General features: G+C 37.2%; 1 protein-coding gene across 4 annotated transcripts in view; it reads left to right on the forward strand.

Annotated features, from left to right (window-relative positions):
* Nucleotides 1–22,752, forward strand: part of NRK (Nik related kinase) — a 147,292-nt gene that overhangs the window by 89,926 nt on the left and 34,614 nt on the right. For 3 of the 4 annotated variants that reach the window (XM_062183922.1, XM_062183919.1, XM_062183920.1), the window contains exons 10-19: nt 2,496–2,574; nt 3,587–3,762; nt 5,210–5,273; nt 5,694–6,864; nt 10,444–10,551; nt 13,730–13,797; nt 16,774–16,868; nt 19,291–19,388; nt 20,737–21,101; nt 22,252–22,372. In XM_062183922.1, coding sequence (XP_062039906.1) covers nt 2,496–2,574; nt 3,587–3,762; nt 5,210–5,273; nt 5,694–6,864; nt 10,444–10,551; nt 13,730–13,797; nt 16,774–16,868; nt 19,291–19,388; nt 20,737–21,101; nt 22,252–22,372 — 2,345 coding nt within the window. The remainder of the gene's footprint in view (nt 1–2,495; nt 2,575–3,586; nt 3,763–5,209; nt 5,274–5,693; nt 6,865–10,443; nt 10,552–13,729; nt 13,798–16,773; nt 16,869–19,290; nt 19,389–20,736; nt 21,102–22,251; nt 22,373–22,752) is intronic. The other variant, XM_062183921.1, reaches the window with a different exon arrangement.

A 22,752-nucleotide genomic window follows, 5' to 3' on the forward strand; every position in this document is an offset into this window, starting at 1 on the left:
ATAATTTCTTTGTATTTGGAGCATTCAAATTCTTGCTTGTTCTTTTGAAATATTCAATTAATTGCTATCAACCATGGTTATCCTACTGTGCTATAGAAGAGCCAACTGCACTCCTGTGTCCATTAGCCACCCTCTCTCCCTCATACCCTTCCGAGGTTCTGGTAATCACTGTTCTGTTCCCTACTTCTTTAAGATCAACTTTAGATTATACTTTCCAGAGTATTACAAAAGTTCATGGAAAAATGGAATTAAAAATGAGTTTATTTCGGTGCAAAAAATCTTCGAAATATATACATCATTTTTTCATAATATGCATTTTCATGAACTTATTGAAGACCCCATGTATTCATGGGTTTCAAAGGGTTTTGCACCAAAATAAACCTATCTTGTTATTCCATTTGTCCACAAACATATTGATGTACCCTAGAATAAGTGAGATATGTGGCATTTGTCTTTCTGTGATGTAGCCCTCCAGTATGATGCATGTAACTATCTTCTTCTTTTTTGAGATTTATCTATTTGAAAGGCTGAATGACAGAGAAAGGGAGAGACCATAGAGAGAAGAGAGAGTGATCTTCCATATGCAATTCATTCCCCAAATGGCCACAATGGCCAGGGTTGTACCACTATGAAGTCAGGAGCCTGAAACTCCATCCAGGTCTCCCACATGGGTACAGTGGCCCAAGTACTTGGACCATTTTCTTTCTTTCTTTTTTTATAAAGATTCATTTACTTTATTTGAAAGTCAGAGTTACAGAGAGAGGCAAAGGGAGAGAGAGAGAAGTCTTTCATCTGCTAGTTCACTCCCCAAATGGCCACAATGTCCAGGGCTGAGCCAGGCTAAAGCCAGGAGCCAGAATTTCTTCTGGGTCTCCCATATGGGTTCAGGGGCCAAAGCAGTTGGGCCATCTTCTGCTTACCAGGCACATTTGCAGGGAGCTGTATTGGAATTGGAGCAGCCAAGATTTGAACTGGCACCCATATGGAATGCCAGTGCTGCAGGCTGTGGCTTTACCCACTAGCTCAGGACCATTTTCCACTGCTTTCCCAGGTACATCGAAAGCAGAGCAGGCAGTACTCAACCTGATGTTCTGATATGGGATGCTGGCATTGCAGGTAGTGGCATAACATGCTGTGCCATAGCACCAGCCTCAGGATCTCATTCTTTTTTATGGGTGAATACTGTCTCACCATGTATATAAACCACTTTTTCTTTATCAAGTCATCCATCAATGGACACCTACATTGATTCTGTGCCTTGGCTTTTATGCATTAAACATATAGGTATGGATGTTAAGATACATATTTTAGTAACTAATATGCAGAGTGCAAAAAAAAACTAATGCATATGAGCAAAATTGACATTTTGAGATTTGATCGTTGTTTATAGCCCTGTCTATACTCCTGAGGAACAGTGGTTTTTCTACTTACTACTTGTTGAATTCTTTATTTAGTGAAGGCTTAAGCTTATGATTATAAAGTAAATTGAAAGTATGTCATTGTAACAATTAAAAGAAAAATAAGAAAGGAGTTGGAGGGAAGGTGAGAGTGAGGGAGGGAGGGAAGATAGGATGGGAAGTATCAGTATGCTATTAAAACTTGTATATATGAAATATATGAAATTTGTTCCTTTTATATTAATTGTAAAAATTAAGAAAAAAAAACTTAGAGAAAAACCTAGAATTCTCAAACCAGTGTGACAGTTCAAATAGCAATATTAGAATACGTTCTTTGAATGCTTGTGTTTATGAAAAACATAATGAATGCCCAGTAATTTGTCACAGATTTGAACAGTAAATATTTATTAAGCACCCACTACATGTCAGACACTTTGACTTGTAGTTTACTAATTCTCACAGCAAGTTTTGGAAGGTGTTCTTGCTGTATTTCCTGTTTTTCAGAAGTAGAAACTGGGACACATAAAGGTTAACTAAGTTGCTGAAGATCACAAAGGCAAAGCTAGTATTTGTATCATCCAAATGATATTATTCTAGAAGGCATGTTCTTAACAGTTTGTTATACTCAAGTTGCCTCTTTTTCTAGGACTCTCAGCTCCCAAAACATATTCTTCTCAGCTTTCTAGACTACTCAAGCAAGCTTATTTATGTATTATTGTGTTTAGCTACTAATTTGGTTGACTGAATTCTATAATTACATATTCTTGTCTATACTCATTGTACAGAAACACCAATCAGTGTCTCCAGTTTTTGTTAACTTTTCCAGATAAAAATCATCAACCACAATTTCAAAAACAATGTAGTCTAATTTATTATTGATTTGTTACACACAGTGTTGATGAAACTTTAGAATCATATAAGACAATGTTTGTGTATAAAATGAGCCTTTCCTTTAAGTACATTATTTTGTACCTATCCTCCCCTAATGTGTGTAAAACAGGATATGTAGAAGAACACTGAGAATCCCCTCTGAATCACAGAGAGTGCTCTGCAGATACCCTTCTCATTCTTTCTAAAATTCTCTATTTCCCTTCACAGCTCTGTGTAACCTTCAGCCCTTGGAAGCTCTTTTTGTCATTTTGCGGGAATCTGCTCCTACAGTCAAATCCAGTGGATGGTAAAGATGAATGTCTTGATCTCCTAAATACACTGACTTGACATTTGTGTAGCAAAGAGGTTTTAATTCATTTTATCAGTTTTGCTTCACCATCTTTATTGGACAGTGTTTCCTGAAACCCAGCATTTTAACAGGGAAATCTAACTGACCAGTTTTCATTAAGAACTAGTTAGCTAGCTACAAGTAAGTAAGATCATTCATAGTGAATTAGGACAATATTACTGTCCTGCCACTAAGAGGCAGATTCAGTTTTTTCCCCAGTAACATTGTGAATTGCCCATCATTTGTGCAGTGTCTTACTGTGCCTAGATAGTCAGTTAGTGGTTGTAATATATAGTTCTGTTGGGTGGTCCATTCATGCACAGCTCTAGGGCAGAGAACTTGTTTTCCCAGGGCCAACTAAATGTGGGGATCCTTCTCTCTGAAGATTTCTGATCTAGTACTTTAAACTGGTAACCATGATTTGATTACTGACATTTTCCCTTGTGATTCAGTTTAACCCGTTGCACACATTTCAGCCTTTTTGCTCACATCTGTTTTCGTGGGATGATTTTAAAAGATTACTTAGTCCTGGTACATCCAGGCGTCTGTGTATAACTAAGGGAAACATTCAGGCTTGACAGTTATGAGTATTATGGACTGACAAATCTTGCCTCATTGGCTGTGTGTGTGTGTGTGTGTGTATTATATCTCACATCAAGCATTTCATTGCCATATATATCATCACTTGCATTTTTACCATGTACATAGAGCTGTACAGCTGAACTCATTGAAGTTCCTACTATTATTTGGGTAGAAAATTATATTGACTGTGGTTTCTTTTTCTGAGTTTTAAATGGCTTCGCTCTGTAATGTGTATTGTCAAGCCGTAGGATATTTGCTCATTGAAATGACAATTATAAATAGAGGCAACTCTTTCCAGAAATAAGACCTTCATAGTGCCATGTGGTTGGGGTTGGGAAGAGATCGCAGGCCAGAGAATGTCTTCATTCCTTCAACTCCTTTCTTTTAGGTCCCGCAAGTTCCACAATTTCATGGAAAAATGCATGATAAAAAACTTCCTATTTCGTCCTACTTCTGCAAACATGCTTCATCATCCATTTGTTCACAATATAAAAAATGAACGACATGTTGTTGAGTCATTGACGAAGCATCTGACAGGAATCATCAAAAAAAGACAGAAAAAAGGTAGAATCTGTGAAGTCGTATTTTACTAGAATGACTATTCAGATGATTTACTCACTGTATTCAGAAAAAGAGTATTTGTTTATGAATTATGTGGAAAGTAAAAATACTTAGGCCTTCTATATTTAGTTTTTCTGATAATATGCCATGTGTTTTTGCTCATTTAATTACTTCTTGCCTGAGCATGTGTAGATACAAGGTTATTCACTGTTGCCAGTTTTGTATGGCAAGTGCTTATATCTACAAAGTCCTGGAAAGCTTCAAATAGAATTTTGTGATTTGGTGATTTTAAGCTAGCTACTAATTAAACAATATAAATAAAAGGAAAAAAAACCTATATTTTATGGTTGTTTTTCAGCTTATTTTTTAACTGACTCTACTAAGATAAGTGGGTTTGTAATTAACCACTTATGGACTGCTAATGTTAAAGTAATCTTTCTGCATTTTATGCACTATACTAACTTCAACTATAAGATTTAATTAAAGGGACTAATATAAACAAATGAATGTAAGTTTCTATTTATATCCAATATAATGGGATTGATTTTCATCAAATCCAGGGAAGTGCTAACTATGTAGGCTCTGTGACATATTCAGTTTGGGGGATTACAGCAAGGTTAAGGGTAAAAATGGAGTGAAGGAGAGGGAACTGAAGAAGATCACAAACATCCTTCCATCAGCTGCCATCTGGGTAACTGGATGTGTCCTGTTTAGAGGTGAGGAACAGTAGGATGATTTGATTACATCTGGGAATGAAGTTACCAGATGCACATCACAGAACCCAGCCAGTTCTCAAATGGGTGAAGGAAAACCACACATCTACTAATTTGCTAACTCCCAGAGGCACGAGTTTTCCAGAATGGTATCTGCAGGAAAACTCTCATCTACATGGCGCTTACACTGAGGATGTCAATATAGTTGCCCTAGACATTCTACTATAAGAAATTCAAAAGAAAACTTTTGTTTTTAAAGCTTTTATATGTCAATAATAATGGCAAAGGTGAAAGGAAAGCAGCTGGGTGTTTTAAATGTGTTAAGTGTGAAACCCAGAACTGAGATTTTTACCTTCTCATTAAAAAGACTAAAGATCAGTCCGAAGCCATGCAGTCCTCACATTGAGATCCCTTAGCTGTAAGTCAGGCACATTAGCTGTTTAGAGTTTCTCTTGTCTTATTATCTATTCTTCTCTTTAGAATTGCAGCAGTTTGGTAAAGTTTCTTTCTTTGCCCAGAAAATTTAATCCACAGGCAATGCAAAAGTGGGCCTAGCAGCTAGACTTTTGTCCACACCAATAATCAACTATGTGTTTGGAGAGGTACTTTTTTCCCTATGGAATGAAATCTACATCTTGAACATTAGTAAGGGCCAAAGTCACTAAGATTGATTGCATGCATCTCTGCTGACTTTATGTGTAATATAGCTTTTGGTTTATTTTCTTTTTCATATGAAGGGATACCTCTGATCTTTGAAAGAGAAGAAGCTATTAAGGAACATTACACTATAAAAAGATTCAGGTATGTTAGATAAATGGTGTATATAACTGGATAATAGCAATTCACTTAGGGCAGTTGATTCCATACTGTTGCCTTTGACTCAGAAATACTTAATACTTTTGGATATACCAAATAACAGATCTTTTTTCAAGAAATATTGAATGGAAAAGTTGAGGACAAATTTTTATTACTACTCCTTAATGCCTGGCAACAGAATGATCCAGGTAGATTATCAGACTCCATTAATAAGAGAATACATTAATAATAAAAAGTTTTTTATTAAAAATAAAAAGGGATATTTCAAACACTACAGGGATGAATACAAAATTATTGAAAATATCTTTGTTACAGAAACTATCCATTTAAAAAAAAGAGAATTTCCCAGAATGGCTCCATTGCACTGGACATTCTAATTGTATGATCATCACTTGTTTGTTTCAGGGGACCCTCCTGCACTCATGAGCTTCTGAGATTGCCAACCAGCAGCCGATGCAGGCCACTTAGAGTCCTGCATGGAGAACCCTCTCAGCCGAGATGGTTACCTGATCAAGAAGACTCACAGGTCCAGGCACTTCAGCAACTCCAGGGGGCAGCCAAGATGCACATGCCACTACAGGCTCAGGAGAACGCACCTAGGCCTCTACAGAGGCAAGCGCAGGCACCTAAACGACTACAAGGGGCAGCTCAGGTGTTCATGCCACTACAGGCTCAGGGTAAGGTGAAGGCACCTAGGCCTCTACAGATGCATATCAGGGCGCCTCCCCGACTACGGCGGGCAGCTCGGGTGCTCATGCCACTACAGGCTCAGGGTAAGGTACCCAGGCCTCTATTAATACAGGCCAGAGTACCCAAAAAAGAGCAGCAGATTCAAGGCCAGGCCCAAATATCAGAACAGCCACAAGATCTGGACCAGGTGCCAGAGGAATTTCAGGGGCAAGAACAGGTGCCTGAACCACAACAAAGGCAGGGCCAGGCCCCTGAACAACAGCAGATACAGAACCAGGTACCTGATGAGCAGCTGGAGCAGAACGAGGCACCAGAAGAGGCAGAGGTACAAGAACAGGCTGTGGAGCCCACACAGGCAGAGCCTGACGCAGAGGAACCTGAGACAATACGCGTGCATGCCCAGGTGTTTCTGCCCCTGCTTTCACAAAACCACCACGTGCTGCTGCCCCTGCATCTGGACACTCAGGTGCTCATTCCAGTGCAGAAGCAAACGGAGGGGGTACCTCAGGCACAGGCCTGGGCACTAGAGCCCCCGCAGGCTGTTGGCTCCATCCAGGCACTGATAGAGGGGTTATCGAGAGACTTGCTTCGAGCGCCAAACTCGTACAACTCCAAGCCACTTGGTCCACTGCAAACCCTGATGGAAAACCTGTCGGCAAACATATTTTACTCTCAACCAGAACAGGCACGGAAGAAAAAATCTAAAGTTTCCAGTCTAAGGCAGGCCCTAGCCAAACGACTGTCGCCGAAGAGGTTCAGGGCGAAGTCATCAAGGAAAGCTGAGGAGCTTGAACTCTCAGATGGGGAAACCCGCAGGCGAAGGCGTCAGCGCAGATGGGAAGAGATCTTCAGTCAGCATGAGGAAGAACTGAGACAAGTTGAAAATGTAAGAATAATCGATATTGAGTCCAAAGTGCAGAGGAAATGTGCTAGTTCATGTCCATGCTTTGCCTCTGTGTATGAGTGAAATTGACATCTTGAGATGTGATTATCGTTCACAGCCCTTGCCTATACTCCTGCAGAACAGTGGTCTTTCTGCTTTCTACTTGTTGAGTTCCTTATTTAGTGGAGGATGGGAAGTATTCTTATGTTCTTAGAATTGTATATATGAAATACATGAAATCTGTTCTGTTTATATAAATACATAAAACAAAAAAGAAAGAAAAAAAACCCAAATGAAACAAATATTTCTTGTGGCCAGAGATTTAGTAAAAAAAAAAAAAATCCAGAAACTTGTGACTAAGAAAAAAATTTTTTACATGATGCAAGTAATCACTTAATATTATCTCTATAGTTAGTATAGTAGCTTTATTATTATTTTTCTACCTATTATTTCTTTTTTAAGATATATTTATTTATTTAAAAGAGTTACACAGAGAGAGAAGAGCAGCAGAGAGAGAGAGAGAGAGAGGTCTTCCATCTACTGGTTCACTCCCCAATTGGCCTCAACGGCTGGAGCTGCACTGATCCAAAGCCAGGAGCTAGGACCTTTTTCTGGGTCTCCTACATGGGTGCAGGGGCCCAAGCACTTCGGCCATGTTCTACTGCTTTCCCAGACCATAGCAGAGAGCTGGATCAGAAGTGGAGCAGCCGGATCTCGAACCGGCACCCATATGAGATGCCAGAGCCTCAGGCCAGGGCCTTAACCCGCTGTGCCACAACACCAGCCCCTATTATTTCTAATAAAAGGACATCATGCAGACATGGGATTATTTTGAATCTTTAAAAGTTACTTTTATAATTTAAATTTTCAAAAACTCATTAAAAAGAAACACAAAAACTTCCTCTAACCTCTAAACTAGTTTATTTGCTCCTTCTTTTCATAGACTACTAAATTATACTATTTGAGTGAATTGAACTCATTTTTGAAAATCAAGAGATTTAAGTCAAGGTTAAAAAGAGAAGGAAAAAATGTTTACAAAATATTTTGTATATAATTACCATGTTCTGGACTTGTCTTATCAAATTGACCTAATTTTACATAGGCAATGACACACTTGCACAGAACATGAAACTAGGTATAATATGGTCTCTGCATACTTTTGAAAGGTGAAGTAAAATATGTTAACCTCTATCTTATTTAGGAACAGTCAATAACACTTTACTCTGTCAAAATCCTCCTGTATAAGTGGATATAATTGACTGGAGTTGTCAAATTTAATCTGGCAACACTAATCTGATAATGAAGAGTTTGTGGGTTTGATCAGCAAATTAATAAGGTTGGACAAGATTAGGGGAGCTGTTATTTTCTAATGCTGTCCAGCATCCATTTATGCAAAAAGAATCCTTAGGATGATCCTAAATTAAACACTATTATTCACGTCCACTCACTTAGCAATTATTGATGAAGTAGTTGCAAACGAACCTTGTCTAAATATCGAGATAAAGAATTCTTTGGTTTTGTGCACAGTGAGCCAACTGAACAAATACTAATTCCCTGACATGTTTTAATATAAGAAGAGGTAAAAAGAGAAGGGGAGAAAAGCCCAAAAGGGGATGGATGTCTAGTTTCCTCCCAAAAGAGGGTGATACAAAGAGAAAGAAAACATATGGAGAGAGGAGGTATAAGTTTGGAATGGTGATAGTTGGCAGAATTTAGGACATTTATAATGCTAATAACTATTCTCAATGAGCCCTGGTAACCAATTAGATCTAATAGGTTTTTTGTTTGTGAAAAAGGCTTTTATTTTTCCCAAAATACTCATAATGCTAACAGCATCAAACTTACTCATTGCCATTCATTGTTTTAAATATATATGTGAGTAGTCATTCTAAAATAGATATATCAATAAATAATAGTTAACGGAGCACATGTGTTTGGTGCAACATCCTGTATCAGAGTGCCTGATTTCTAATCCTGGCTACAATTGCTTTGCATCACAGCTTACTGATAATGTACACCCTAGGGAGAAACAGGTGATGGCTCAAGTTGTTGGGTCTCTGCCACCTATGTGGGAGACCCAGATTTAGTTCCTAACTCCTCACTTCAGCCTGGTGTACTCCTGACTGGGGAGTGAGCAAGCTGATGGGAACTATCTCTCTGTTTCTCTCTGTGTGTCCCTCTATCTTTCAAATAAACAAAATACATAATTTAAAATAAATTTAAAAATAGTAATTGCAAATGATCCTAGGCTTTTGTAAAGGTATTTAGGATCTTTAAGTGTGATCCTTAAAGAAAACATAAAGGAAAGAAAATTAGTGATTCTGTAATCAAGGTCATAGGTCTTTTGAAATATCTGAAATTTAATTAGAGTATAGAGACATATATGAGTGCTTCAACTCACCAGCAGAAAAAAAAGCACACACATTTGTATTATACTCTTTGAGTTGAAGAATATTGATTGGCTTAAAGGGGACAACAGTTTCCTGAACTCCTGGAGCTTAGTTAGGAAGAAATATCTGTACCACTCTATTATTGATCTTCCACTGCTCAAAGAGGACCTAAGTTTGGAGATATAATAACTTACTAAATGTGGGAGTTAGTTTGTGAGTTAATCAAGTTTTAGACTAGAGATTCTTTTTTTAAAATTTTATTTATTTGAGAGATAGAAAAGATAGGAGTGGAGAGAGAGCAAACGAATTGTTGAACTGTTGATTCACTCCCCAGAGCCCCACAACAGCCAGGAGGTGGCTGGGCAGAAGTTGAGAGTTGGAAACTCAGTCTAGATCTCCCATGTGGGTAGCAAGAACTCAATTACTTGAGTAATCGCTTGCTGCTTCCCAGGGTGCATGTTAGCAAGAAGCTAGAATCAGGAGCCAGAGCCAGAAATTGAACCCAGGCATTTGGATGTGGGACATGAACATCATAATCTATGTCATTTTATTAAAGATTGATTTATTTATTTGAAATGCAGAGTTACAGAAGGAGAGAGAAAGAGAGATCATCCATCCACTGGTTCATTCCCCAAATGGCCACAACGGCCAGGGCTGGACCAGGCTGAAGCCAGGAGCCAGGAGATTCTTCTAGGTCTCCCATGTGGGTGACAGGGGCTCAAATACTTGGGGCATCTCCTGCTGCTTTACCAGGCACATCCCTTGGGATTGGAAGTGGAACAACCAGGACTAGAAACAGTGCCCATATGTGATGCTGGCATCATAGGCCGTGACTTAACCTGTGACACAGCGCCAACCTCATAATTTGTGTTTTAACTAGTAGGCCAAGTGCCCAATCTATAGATCAGAGATTCTTAATTTGGATTCTGTAAATGAGCATTAGCATGTCAGCTGTATCCCTTAAGGGATATACAAATATGTGTGTCTATATGAAGTTTTCAGTGAACAGTTTGTAGAATTCCTCAGATTCTGACAGTGTTCCAGAACTAACTATTAGAAACTGATGGTTTAAACCATTTTTAATATTTGGAAATTACTCTCTTTTAAGTTATAGTTTAGGGTGTTGGAGTTCTTCCTATAATTTGATTTTTAGCAATTAAAATGTCTATTTTCTTTTTTATTTGATTCAAAGGACAAAGAAGATGAATCATCAGACAATGATGAAGTATTTCATTCAATTCAGGCTGAAGTTCAAATAGAACCATTACAGCCAGATGATGCAGATCCTAAAGGAAATGAGGTAAATTTCTCAATATGGCTTTCTTTGACATTATTAAGTGTCTAGAACCCTGTTTCTTAAGTTTTTGGGTCTCAGGATTTTCTTATATTCTTCAACATTGAGGACTCCAGAAAGCTTTTATTTATTATATGGCTTGTGTCATCCAATATTTAGCTTATTAGAATCAAGATAAAAATTTAAAAATTTGATGAATTTAAAAAGTAGTAAAACTGTATGTTTTTAATGAAGACCAACTATATTTTCCAAAAAGTTTAGAATGACAGTGTTTTACATTTTTTGCAGATCAGTTTAATCTATCTTGCTAAATGGAAATAGCCAGATTCTTGTCCTACTTCTACATTTGATCTGTTGTCATATGTTATATTATTGGAGGTATATGAGTCAAAGCTGGTTTCTTACATATAAGTGGTAATAAAGGAGAATTTGTATAGGTTTTTCAGATAATTGTGGATATTCTTTGATAATAAACAAAACTGGAGACAATCTAAAATCACATTAATGAAATGTGGTTAGCTGGTAATATTAAAATCCATTACAATGTCCTATGATTTTTAAGTTCATGCATTGGTAAACTGGAATATATGATTCTCTGTGCACATAGGTATTCTCAAGTGATTACACGTTTCATTATTCAGTATCAAAAACAGCATTACTAATATCACCATCAATTTCTTCATAAATGTTTAGTGTTTATAAGTTGTCAAGTGCTTGGTAACAGATAGGGGATTTAAAATTCTACTTTTCTCTAAAAAACTTAAATTTTATTATTGCTAACAAATAGCACCAGTTTCTTTCCTTGAGTTGACAGGCTTACTTTACTCATTAAAAATAAAATGTCTAACAAACATCCATAGTATGAATAACCAGAGTTTGTCAATAATTCCTTAAGTACTGTCCAGGAGAAATGCAAGTAGTTTAGTTTGTGACATAATTTCACATATCTTTTTTCCTTGTATGTCTCTGTTATGGGATGCAGTCTGTGATATAGGTGTGGGTCATTTCATTTGTAGTTGATTTTCTTACTTACAGGAATAGATAAGTCCGTTGTAGTGTCCAAGTTGACTTATTTATCACATACATTGGTGAGGTCAGAAAGATAGGTTAAGTTTTTGTTCAGACAAGGTAGCAACACCACAGTCACATTCCTAATAGCCAACTGGCTAAAAATTCTCTTGGTCACCAAGGGAGATTAGATAAGTATGTGAAGAAGTCAAATTCTTGCCTTATTGATGGTGGGTCAAGAACCACTTGCTCAACACTGGATTCTTCACAGGGGCCTACTATTAAGACTTTTATAGACAATTTTCCCTTTAAAATGTAGTCCCCTTGATGCTAACAGTCTTCCGAAGGGCATAATAAAGTGTATTGCTTTATCCATACTAACCATTAGCAGAAGGGACATAAACTGGGTTATATTATTTAATGAAAAGAATTATGTCTTTCTCTCTGCCTTAGTAATTGACTTTGCTAATTCTCTCAGGTAATAATTATTACCCTAAGCAGGGAATGGTTTACTAGTATGAAAAACTTTCCTGAGATCAGCTTCATAAACCAAGAGACCTAGATTGGGTCAGTATGAGGCCAGTTATCTGAACTAAAAGCAGAAAAAGTCATATAGATGCTTATCCTGAATACTGGCAAACACCTGGTTATGTTTGGAAACACTCATTTGTAAAATATAAAATACTAACATTTTAAATTTCTCACCTACCTATCTGAAAGGACATAAAGACAGTGTGGATCAGTTATCTCATTGAAAAAAATAGTGTGCTGAGGCTAGGTAGTTTTTTAGAAACTTCAAAGTGACCTTATCAGCATGAAAATACAGATATTTTTAAAAAGTGTAACACATTGAAATTTCCCAGTTAAAGAATCTAATGTGACTGCTTTGTTGCATGTCAGAATGATTCTTTTTTTAAGCAGTTAAAATCAGTTATAAGTACAAACTTTGTGATATCAATTTGGTGAGCCAATACTTTATGGCCCTGTCTACCAGTGTTGGCAGAAAATAACTTTGCCCCATGATGGAAGCCGGTTCATTATAGTTCCTTTTTCTTGAGAGTTTTGGTGTATTATATGAGTGTATAATAGTAACATCCAAATTAATTCACGTAGAGGCATTTAGAATATTGATTAAGACAGTATAGATGAACTGTAACATAAAAAAAAAAAAACCATACTTAAAGATGGACAGCTCTGGCCGGCGCCGTGGCTTAACAGGCTAATCCTCCACCTTGCGGCGCCGGCACACCGGGTTCTAGTCCTGGTCGGGGCGCCGGATTCTATACCGGTTGCCCCTCTTCCAGGCCAGCTCTCTGCTATGGCCCGGGAAGGCAGTGGAGGATGGCCCAAGTCCTTGGGCCCTGCACCCGCATGGGAGACCAGGAGAAGCACCTGGCTCCTGGCTTCGGATCAGCAAGACGCGGAGACGCGCCGGTCGCAGCGGCAATTGGAGGGTGAACCAACGGCAAAGGAAGACCTTTCTCTCTGTCTCTCTCTCTCTCACTATCCACTCTGTCTGTCAAAAAAAAAAAAAAAAAGATGGACAGCTTTGACTCCTGAGAGATTCAATGATGTCTATAATATGGAAAATCTAGGGTTAGTTTAAAATAGGGAGAACTTCAAACTTAAATTTTTAAATTGCAAGTGAGACATTAGGACTTGATATAAAAAGCAATGTCATAACACAGAGAGAACATTAAATTAGGAGTTTCAAGACCTGCATTCTGATTTTAAATGCTCCTTGGACGTGGTATAAAATTCTTAGAAAAGTCATTGTCCCACTCTAGGTGACAGATTCCTCAACAATAAAATGAGTGGCTTTGATTATATTCTCTCCAGAATCCACTCCTATACAAAAATTTGAAAAATACACCAGAAATTATGGTTAGGCAGATCTAGCATTATACAGAAAATAATTATGAACATAGGATGTACAGTGAGTCTTTTAAAAAGTTCACAGAAAGTGTGTATTATGAAAAAACTGCATGGATTTAAAAAACCTTTTGTACTAGAATAAGCTTATCACATTTCCAGGAATTTTTGAGGTACACACATATTTATGAAAGTCATATTTTATAGGAAAATATATATGAGGAAAAGTATTTTCCCATAAGTTAATAACTCAGAAGTATTCATGATTGCAAATTCTACTAAAATATTGCATTGTGTCTTTAAGGTCCAAGAGGCTTCTGTGTCTGTGCCTTGCAACCAGGATCGTGCACACCGTGTCAAGTTCTCTTCAAGGTGTGTATCTCTGATTTCTATATTCAAATTACTCATGATTAATTATCACATGGAAAGCTCTACTTTGTTTCCTTGATATTAGTTCTCTATAATATCAGAACTAGAATATCAGCATTTGCATCATTGACCCACATTTAAAACCTTAACTGCAAAGATCCGTTAACCAAATGTTTCACATTGGACATAATCCACTCACTATGTCATGTAGTTTGAGAACTAGCTGGTGAGAGTCACAATTAAAAAAAGAAAAGAAAGAAAGAAATGAGGGCCAGCATTGTAGTGCAGCACGTTAAGCCACTGCCTGCAACACTGGCATCCGGTATGAGCACAGGCTCAAGTCCTGGCTGCTCTGCTTCCAAGCCAGCTCCCTGCTAATGCACCTGGGAAGGTAGTGGATGATGGCTCAAGTGCTTGGGCCCCTGCCACCCACATGGGAGACCCAGATGGAGTTACAGGCACCTGGCTTGGGACTGGCCATTGTGGCCATTTGGGGAATGAACCAGCAGATGGAAAATCTCTGTGTTCTGCCTATCAAGTAAATAAATAAGTCTGTCTTTTTAAGAGAAATAATGACAATGACTTCTTTGACAGAGTTACATCATTAATTATAGTAGATAAAAAGACATGCACTTTCAAGTGGCTTTTTTGTATGCACTGCATAATAAAGCACAAATACATATTATCCCTGATCTCAGAAGTTAATGTAGCAGATGAGCAAGCCTGATAGAATTAAAAAGGAGAGAACGATCCAAAATGATAAGTGGGATACACAGCAGACTTATAGAATGGCAGATGTCCTAAAGAGCACTCTGGCCTCAGAATCAGCCCTTAAGGCATTCACATCTGGCTAAAACATCCATGAGAGTATTTTAGGCATGGAAAGCCAAGACACTGTGGCAAAAAAAAAAAAAAAAAAAAACAACAAAACCCTAAATGAAAGATCTCTGTGAGTGAGATCCCAGTGGGAAGAACGGGTCATCAAAGAAGGAGGTACCTTTCTCTGAAGGGAGGTGAGAACTTCCACTTTGACTATGGCCTTGTCGAAATAAGATCAGAGTCGGCGAACTCAAAAGGCTTCCATAGCCTTGGCAACTCATGACAAGAGCCTCGGGTGATTACTGACGCCATAAACAAGAGTGTCAATTGTTAAGTCAACAACAGGAGTCACTGTGCACTTACTCCCCATGTAGGATCTCTGTCCTTATTGTGTTGTACTATGTGAATTAATGCTATAACTAGTACTCAAACAGTACTTTACACTTTGTGCTTCTGTGTGGGTGCAAACTGTTGAAATGTTTACTTAGTATATACTAAATTGATCTTCTGTATATAAAGATAATTGAAAATGAATCTTGATGAAGAATGAGATGGGAAAGGGAGTGGGAGATCGGATGGTTGTGGATGGGAGGGAGGTTATGGGGAGAAAAAGCCACTGTAATCCAAAAGTTGTACCTTGGAAATTTATATTTATTAAATAGAAGTTAAAAAATAAAAGATGCTGAAGGATAAAGCCACAACGTGTGACCATATATTTGGCATGCCATATCATGTGAGAAAATATACCAATGGTTTTTGGTAAATCTACCCATTGATGAACAAGCCTGAAAATTACTTATGGTCAAAATCAACTTTCAGGCTCAATATTGTATCAATAAAATATAACATGTAATATCAATACCAGCCACTACAGTTTTTGATCATTACTGTATTGGTCATCTTCAGTTATCTTCAAAAGTCATATTCCATATTTTAGATGAAGTGTGCAATGTGCTTTCCGAAGTCCAACTTTTAAAATAGATATCCTTCAAAAATCATAGCCTCTCCAACTCCAGCTCACAGTATAGAGGACTCAGATTAATCCATTCAGCCAGCCATCAATAAATATTTTTTGAGTACTCACTATATTCAAGATATTAGACCGTGAGGTCCAGTGGCATCCAGTTGATATTATGCAGTATATATATTCCTACCTCAGTAATTTTTTACAACTCCATCTATTTATGTCTTCAGATTTTACTGGTTTACAGAAGCCTTGAAAAAAGTGGAAAACAAGACTGTGAACTTTCTTTTTCTCAGCACTCAATGAATGAGTTGTCATGGTCCTTCTGACCTCAAAGGGAAAAAAATAGTTTTAAGTAGTTGTCTTTGATATCTTGGAAGATAACTTTAATAAAATCTACTATATATAAATTAATCCTAGTGTTAAACTAGGAATGATTAATTACTTTATAGAAGGGATTCAGAGTTTCACGAATAGCAAATAGGTTGGTTTTAAATATGAATAAACTTAAAAAAATTAATTTAAATGAAGCTTGAGTCTTTCTTGAAAGGTTGGGCCAGGGAAAATACTTTTGTCTGCTCCAGGTCTAAGTCAATAGCCAAATTCCTTCCCATATAAAAATTCCACAGCAACTATAAAATAAAGTAGCATGATCCAGACCAATTTTCTAGATAGTCTTTAAATTTGAATAGTAAAACTATTGTACCCTGCATGTCCATTCATCTATCTATGTACCTCTGGAAGAGGACATAAAATATTAACCCCATGCATCTAAAATCAGGTTAATCAGAGTAGAATATGTGGCTTAACAATGGCACATTTGATCATGTTAAAATATTCGCATGCACAGTAAGATTCTGGTTATTGCTGTACTATACAGGTAATAATATTATCTGAGTATTAGCTTAGAGAAATTTTATAGGATTTTTTTAGAAATAAATACAGTATGTGAAGAAAACATATATTACATGGAAACGGGTTTCTTATTCCTATATATTGGCTGTTGTTTCTATGTTCTAGATAAAATAGTAAGTTCGGGAAAATGGAAATTGGAAAATATCATTTAAGCTTTACTTCCTTTCAGACTAATATCTAGCTATATTTTAAGCAAAACTGTTTGTTGGTCTTTATGTTGCGTTGTACACTCCCCTTGTGAATGTGAGGACATCGCACATGCTTTTCTGTCTTTTCATTAGTGTTCTTCAGCTGTCTCTTCTGGAAGAAGCTGAGAAGCCCATTGAGAACAGAGAAAGAAGTTCACAAAATCCTGAAAATTGCCTGGCAGCATCAGGTGATTCAGAGCATAAAGTTTCCACAGTCAAAATACAAAGCTAATGTTTATCAGCTTATATTTCAGAAGTCAAGAAAGAAGAATTTCCAGAAGGAAAAAAATCAACAGTGTTAGGGAAGCCACACAGGATTAGAAGCAGAAGGTCCCTGGATTTGGCAATTGTGTGCTTGAGGTTGACCTTTGATAAACGAAAAACGATTTTTCTGAATTCTGCTTTTGTTTGGGTGGTAGTTAGGAATGTGTCTAGAGAGGCAAGGCAGTCAACTTTGATTTCTGAACTAGGTGAGAAAAAATGGGAAAACAACTTGAACAAGGCCTCTCCAATAGTCATATTTATAAGCAACCTTTAGAATATTGGATGGAGTAATTGTGTTTTATATATTATTTTGTGATCTCAAAATATGATATATCCAGTAGTTGCAAACTGATGACTTCACTCAGAATACATAAAAAAAAAATCAATCAAATCACATAGACTAACTTTACAAATTGTGATACGAATTGCAAACAAGTAGTTTTTTAAAAATGTGTTTTTGAGAGATTTAAATGAGTTACATATTTGTAAAACATTAAAATAAACAAAACCAAAACTGCCTTAGATCACAAAACCTGGAGTTAAGCTGTTTTAAACAAATTTGGTAAGTTATATAAAGGAATAATGCCTGATTGAGTTCCTGAGCTGTCTATAACAATGTGGAATACAGATTTTACTACAATGCCAGTTATATAAAAAGAATATATATGAACTTTTCAAAAAATTGAATATTCAAAGATCTTAAAAGTCTTATTCTTCCTAACAGGTTCAAATTTTAAGTAGTAGTGTCTCCTGAGCAGAAATACTATATTGTGACAAATAAGAGTGAGTGAAGAGTAACCTGAAGAATGTTTTTCCAGAAACTTGTCTTTCTAGTTCAGTGAGGGCTAATTTTTCTAACAATGGGCTAACCTACTAGAACTTGAAGGAAATTTCATATAAGATCCCAAGGCAGTCATGAATGTTAACTGGAGGGAGAAGGAAATAGTATCTGTGCAGATAATAGTGAACTTTTCAGCTCTAAAAGTCAATGATTTGATTATGGGTGCTATGTAGACCATTTGAGGTTCTCATGACATTACATGCTTCATTATGGAGCAAATCAGAGCACCTTGCTACATATTTGCCTCAAAATCTCAGAGTACTAACCCAGACTTCTTATTTGATGTGCTAACACACAAAAAGGCTTGAAAGTAAATGGTTTTCTGCAGAAAAATAATAAATGACAAAAGTATAACAGCACCAGGAGATTGGGACTCAAAGTGTAAGATATGTTCAGTGTAATGTTCTAGGATGACAGTAGTGTTTTACAAATACCTCATTTTTGGAGTTGTTGTGTCTGTTCTCTGGTTATATAAACCAAGGCTGAAAAGAAATGAGGAATAGTAGTATTTATCATTACAGTCCAAGCACATAGAAACAATCAAAAGGGAACTGAGTGTTCCTTTAATAACTTTTTCCAAGCACACTAATCTCTACTTACTGATTTTTGAATCTGTTAAATATTCTTGCTGTATTCTCACCACAGGTGCAATTTACCATACCACAACTCAGTATCAAAAGCTAGAATTGCAGATCAGATGAATGTGCATTGGAAATGAAAGTACCTGGACTGTGGAGCTGAGCTGTCCAGTGTGATCACCAGTAGCAACGTGTGGCTATTAAAATGAAAACAAGGGAAGAAAATAAAATGCAGTTAAAAATCAATTTCTCAGGCACATTGACTCTATTCCAAGTGTTTAATAGTCATGGGTGATTAGTGATGACTGTAGGGACAGTACAGATATAGAATGTGTTCATCACTGCGGAAAGTTCTATTGTATAACAGTGGTATAGAAAGATCCCCAGGTTTATTTTAATAAAAAAGGGCAATTATGTTTTGTCTATTTTTAGTAATTCACTGTTCAACTATATTGAAATTACTTGAGGATATATCATTGGGCAGAAATTGGAGGTGCGGATTGCAGAGTCAACTCCCCTGTTAAGAGTTTTGTTAACTATCATCTTCTAATATTGTCTATTGGGCTTTCTCTTCTAATTAGTACGTGGAGCCAGTGATACTCCCAGATATTCCTATCCTTTGTACATTCATTTTTTTTTAAAATGGATCTACCTGGCAGCCAACATTAATGTTTATCTTCTTGCACAAATAGAAGTATTTAGCAAGTGTACACTTAATTGTGCAAGCAGAAAAGCTATCTATGTCTCCAGAGGGAACAAAACAGAAATTGGAATCCTGGCTCCATGGAAACTTACCAGGTGATATTTCCTAAAGGAAATTACAGAGACTGCAAGAAAAACAATGAATTAAACTGTTGTACCCACTATAGAAGTAAAGGCAATGTCTGCAATCGGCACTGTTATGAATGTGTTTCTGATATTCCACAGAATCTTCTTCTGAGGAAGAGAGTCCTGTGACTGGGAGGAGATCCCAGTCCTCGCCGCCTTATTCTACTATTGATCAAAAGTTGCTGATTGATGTCCATGTAGGTTTGCGTCTTAACATCTTTGTTTTTTTTTTTTTTTCTAATTTTCAATTTGTTTTCATTTACACATGTTCAGTTGAGTAAGGAAAGGTTAAAGAGATTCACTTTCTCTTTTGTTAGTCTCTTGTAGATTCCCATTGTTGTGCTAGCTTGCAGTGTATGAAATCTAGAAATTAAATTTGAAATAAGAAAGCCCTTAATTGATAATTTTATTTTCCACCATTCTGTGCTAGTTAGAACATACTTGAGAGGGGCCGGCACCATGGCTCATTTGTTTAATCCTCTGCCTGCGGCGCCGGCATCCCATATGGGTGCCGGTTCTAGTCCCTGTTGCTCCTCTTCCACTCCAGCTCTCTGCTGTGGCCCGGGAAGGCAGTGGAGGATGGCCCAAGTGCTTGAGCCCTGCATCCACGTGGGAGACCAGGAGGAAGCACCTGGCTCCTGGCTTAGGATCGGCGCAGCGCCGGCCGTGGTGGCAATTTGGGGAGTGAACCAATGGAAGGAAGACCTTTCTTTCTTTCTCTCTCTCTCTCTCTCTCTCTCTGTCTTTAACTCTATCCATCAAATAAAAAAAAAAGAACATACTTGAGAGAGAAATGCTAAAGAGCTATTTGTTGAAGGTAATCTTAAGTTAACAGTAGCATTTAGATACTTTTGTTTAATAGCATTTCTTAGGTGAAAAGGCAATACATAAAAATAAAACATTACTGAAAACTAAAATGTCCTCAGATTGTATAACCTTAAAGTGTCTTCCAACTTTTTTGTCAGTATCTGACCATTCCAATTTTATTTTTGTAATTTTCTCTACCTTACCCTGCATACATGTATTCCAGGTTGCCCAAAACTTGCCATATCACACATACCGCACTTAAAAAGTAGGTTTATATTAATTTGTTGTTTAAAAGTGTTTTAAGGTACTTTAAGACAATCTATGACATGTAAAACCAGAGCTGAGAAATTAACATATCAATTTCAAGAACAATGTGTTGATCCCAAATGTAAGGGATAATACAAAAGCAAAAGTGACTATATCCATAGAGCATCAGATCACCTGTTCTATTCTCTAGCATCAAAAGCAAGTGTTTACTCCTCCTACTACAAGTATGGGTATAAAGAAATAAAGTGAGTAAATTTTTCCCTGTGTGATCTAGAAAAGCCACTAACAATCACAGTATGATGTTTGGGTTTTGACACTCATCATCACTAAAATATTGACTCTATCTAGTGAGTGAACCTTTTTTTTCTATTGAAAATATATTTTAAAGTGTTGTGAGCTTGGGATTTTTCCAATGTAGAAGAAAAACGAAAGGCTTACTAGAGATTACATTAATGTTTCTTGTGCACACAGGTTCCAGATGGATTTAAAGTAGGAAAAATATCACCCCCCGTATACTTGACAAATGAATGGGTGGGCTATAATGCACTCTCTGAAATCTTCCGGAATGATTGGTTAATTCCTGCACCTGTCGTTCAGCCACCTGAAGAGGATGGTGATTATGTTGAACTCTATGATGCTGGTGCTGGTACAGAAGGTGATGATGGTGATTCTAATGATGCTTATGAAGATACTTATGACCGTGCCAATGGCCGTGATGGATTGGATAACCAGTTTGATCAGGCTAATGTTGTCCGCGAGGGCCATGGTGGTCAGGACAACACTGACGAGTTTGGTGATGTAGCGAATAATCACAATGATGCTCCTATTTGGCCAAGGTTGGTTTTCCTGTTTTTAGTTAGAATCTATGTTTTATTACTTCAGAATTATTTGAATATTTAACTCATTTTTAAAATTTATTATGAAGAAAGTGAATGAATTACACTTGTTTATGTGTACATTATTCGATTTTCAATAATTTTAAATTTTTCTAATGCAGAACACTTAAATTTTCAGTTTATGTGCTATTTCATTAGTATTTAACAGTTTCATTATAACTGTAATTGGGCATTTAATTGAATGCCACTGAATCATTAAACTCTGCAAATTCACAACTAGAGTGAGAAATAATATGACAAAGTGTACTACTTAATAATCTTAAGATAAAGTCCTGCTAAATGTGAGCAGAGGAAGCATTTCTCAAACAGTTATCAACATAAGTAACATATATAAAATGAATTTTATCTGGTTGATTGATGGAGAAATTTCCAGAGCTCTTTTGATTTTTTTCTATCTAAAAAAACTTGACAAAGAAGTCCATTGTCAAAGAAATTTGCTTTTAGAATCACCACAGATATGGTTGTCTAATGTTTCTCTTATGCAAATAGATAATTGAGACATTTCATTAAGCTTGGTGTTTTTAGCAAATAATGAAATGACTATTTAGCTCTATAATATATGAAGTCTTTATTACTGAACTTCCTAGTGGGAGTAGTAGACCAATGGGATCTGTAGCAAAGCATTTGATACACATGTTAGAAAACTTCAGCAGATGTTAAAATTAATATAAAGCATATATATATAGTAAGAAGAATAATTTAAATGTTGTGCTTGAGCCAAAAATATGGGATTGATCATTCATGTGGCTGTGAAGTTGCTAATGCACTAAGAGTCTGTTGTTTAAGAGAAAACGCATGTTCTTAGTACTAATTTAACACATTTACCTCCCAAAGAATCCAATATTTCTTCCCTGTGCCATCCCAATGCAGTCAGGGAATTGATGGTGACAATACTGGGAATTTCACATTTAACACTGACAGGACATTGGGGCATTTTTCTTGTCTATATTGTACCAATAGTGTTTCTGTAGAGTAAAACCAAACTGGGCATGGTAGACATGTGTAAGATACATACTAATTGTTTCATTCGTTAACTTTCATATGCATTTTATTGGGTGGCTTTCTTTAATTAATCGGAGCTTATTATCAGGGCAAGCTATGGCAGAAATGGAAGCAGTGAGCAAGATGGTTATGATGGAAAAGAAGGTGCTGGCGGTGGCCGTGGAATCTATAGATCCAGTAGAAGACGTGGAGCAAGCGCATTCTGTGAGGTCAGTGCAGGCATTGGAGACCAGAAAGGACTGGAGGGAAGGGAGGCAGTTGAATTAATGAAGAGTGGAGCCCTTGAGCTCAATGGAGAACAAAATTGCTCAGAGACATATGATCTAAGACTGATGAGATTCACATTCCAGGAATCTGAACATCATCAAGAGATTATGCACCATTTGAAAAAGAGAAGTCCTGGCCGGCGCTGCGGCTCACTAGGCTAATCCTCCGCCTTGCGGCGCTGGCACACCGGGTTCTAGTCCCGGTCGGGGCACCGATCCTGTCCCGGTTGCCCCTCTTCCAGGCCAGCTCTCTGCTGTGGCCAGGGAGTGCAGTGGAGGATGGCCCAAGTCCTTGGGCCCTGCACCCCATGGGAGACCAGGAG

Source organism: Lepus europaeus, chromosome X (assembly GCF_033115175.1).
Source record: "Lepus europaeus isolate LE1 chromosome X, mLepTim1.pri, whole genome shotgun sequence".
Classification (NCBI taxonomy): domain Eukaryota; kingdom Metazoa; phylum Chordata; class Mammalia; order Lagomorpha; family Leporidae; genus Lepus; species Lepus europaeus.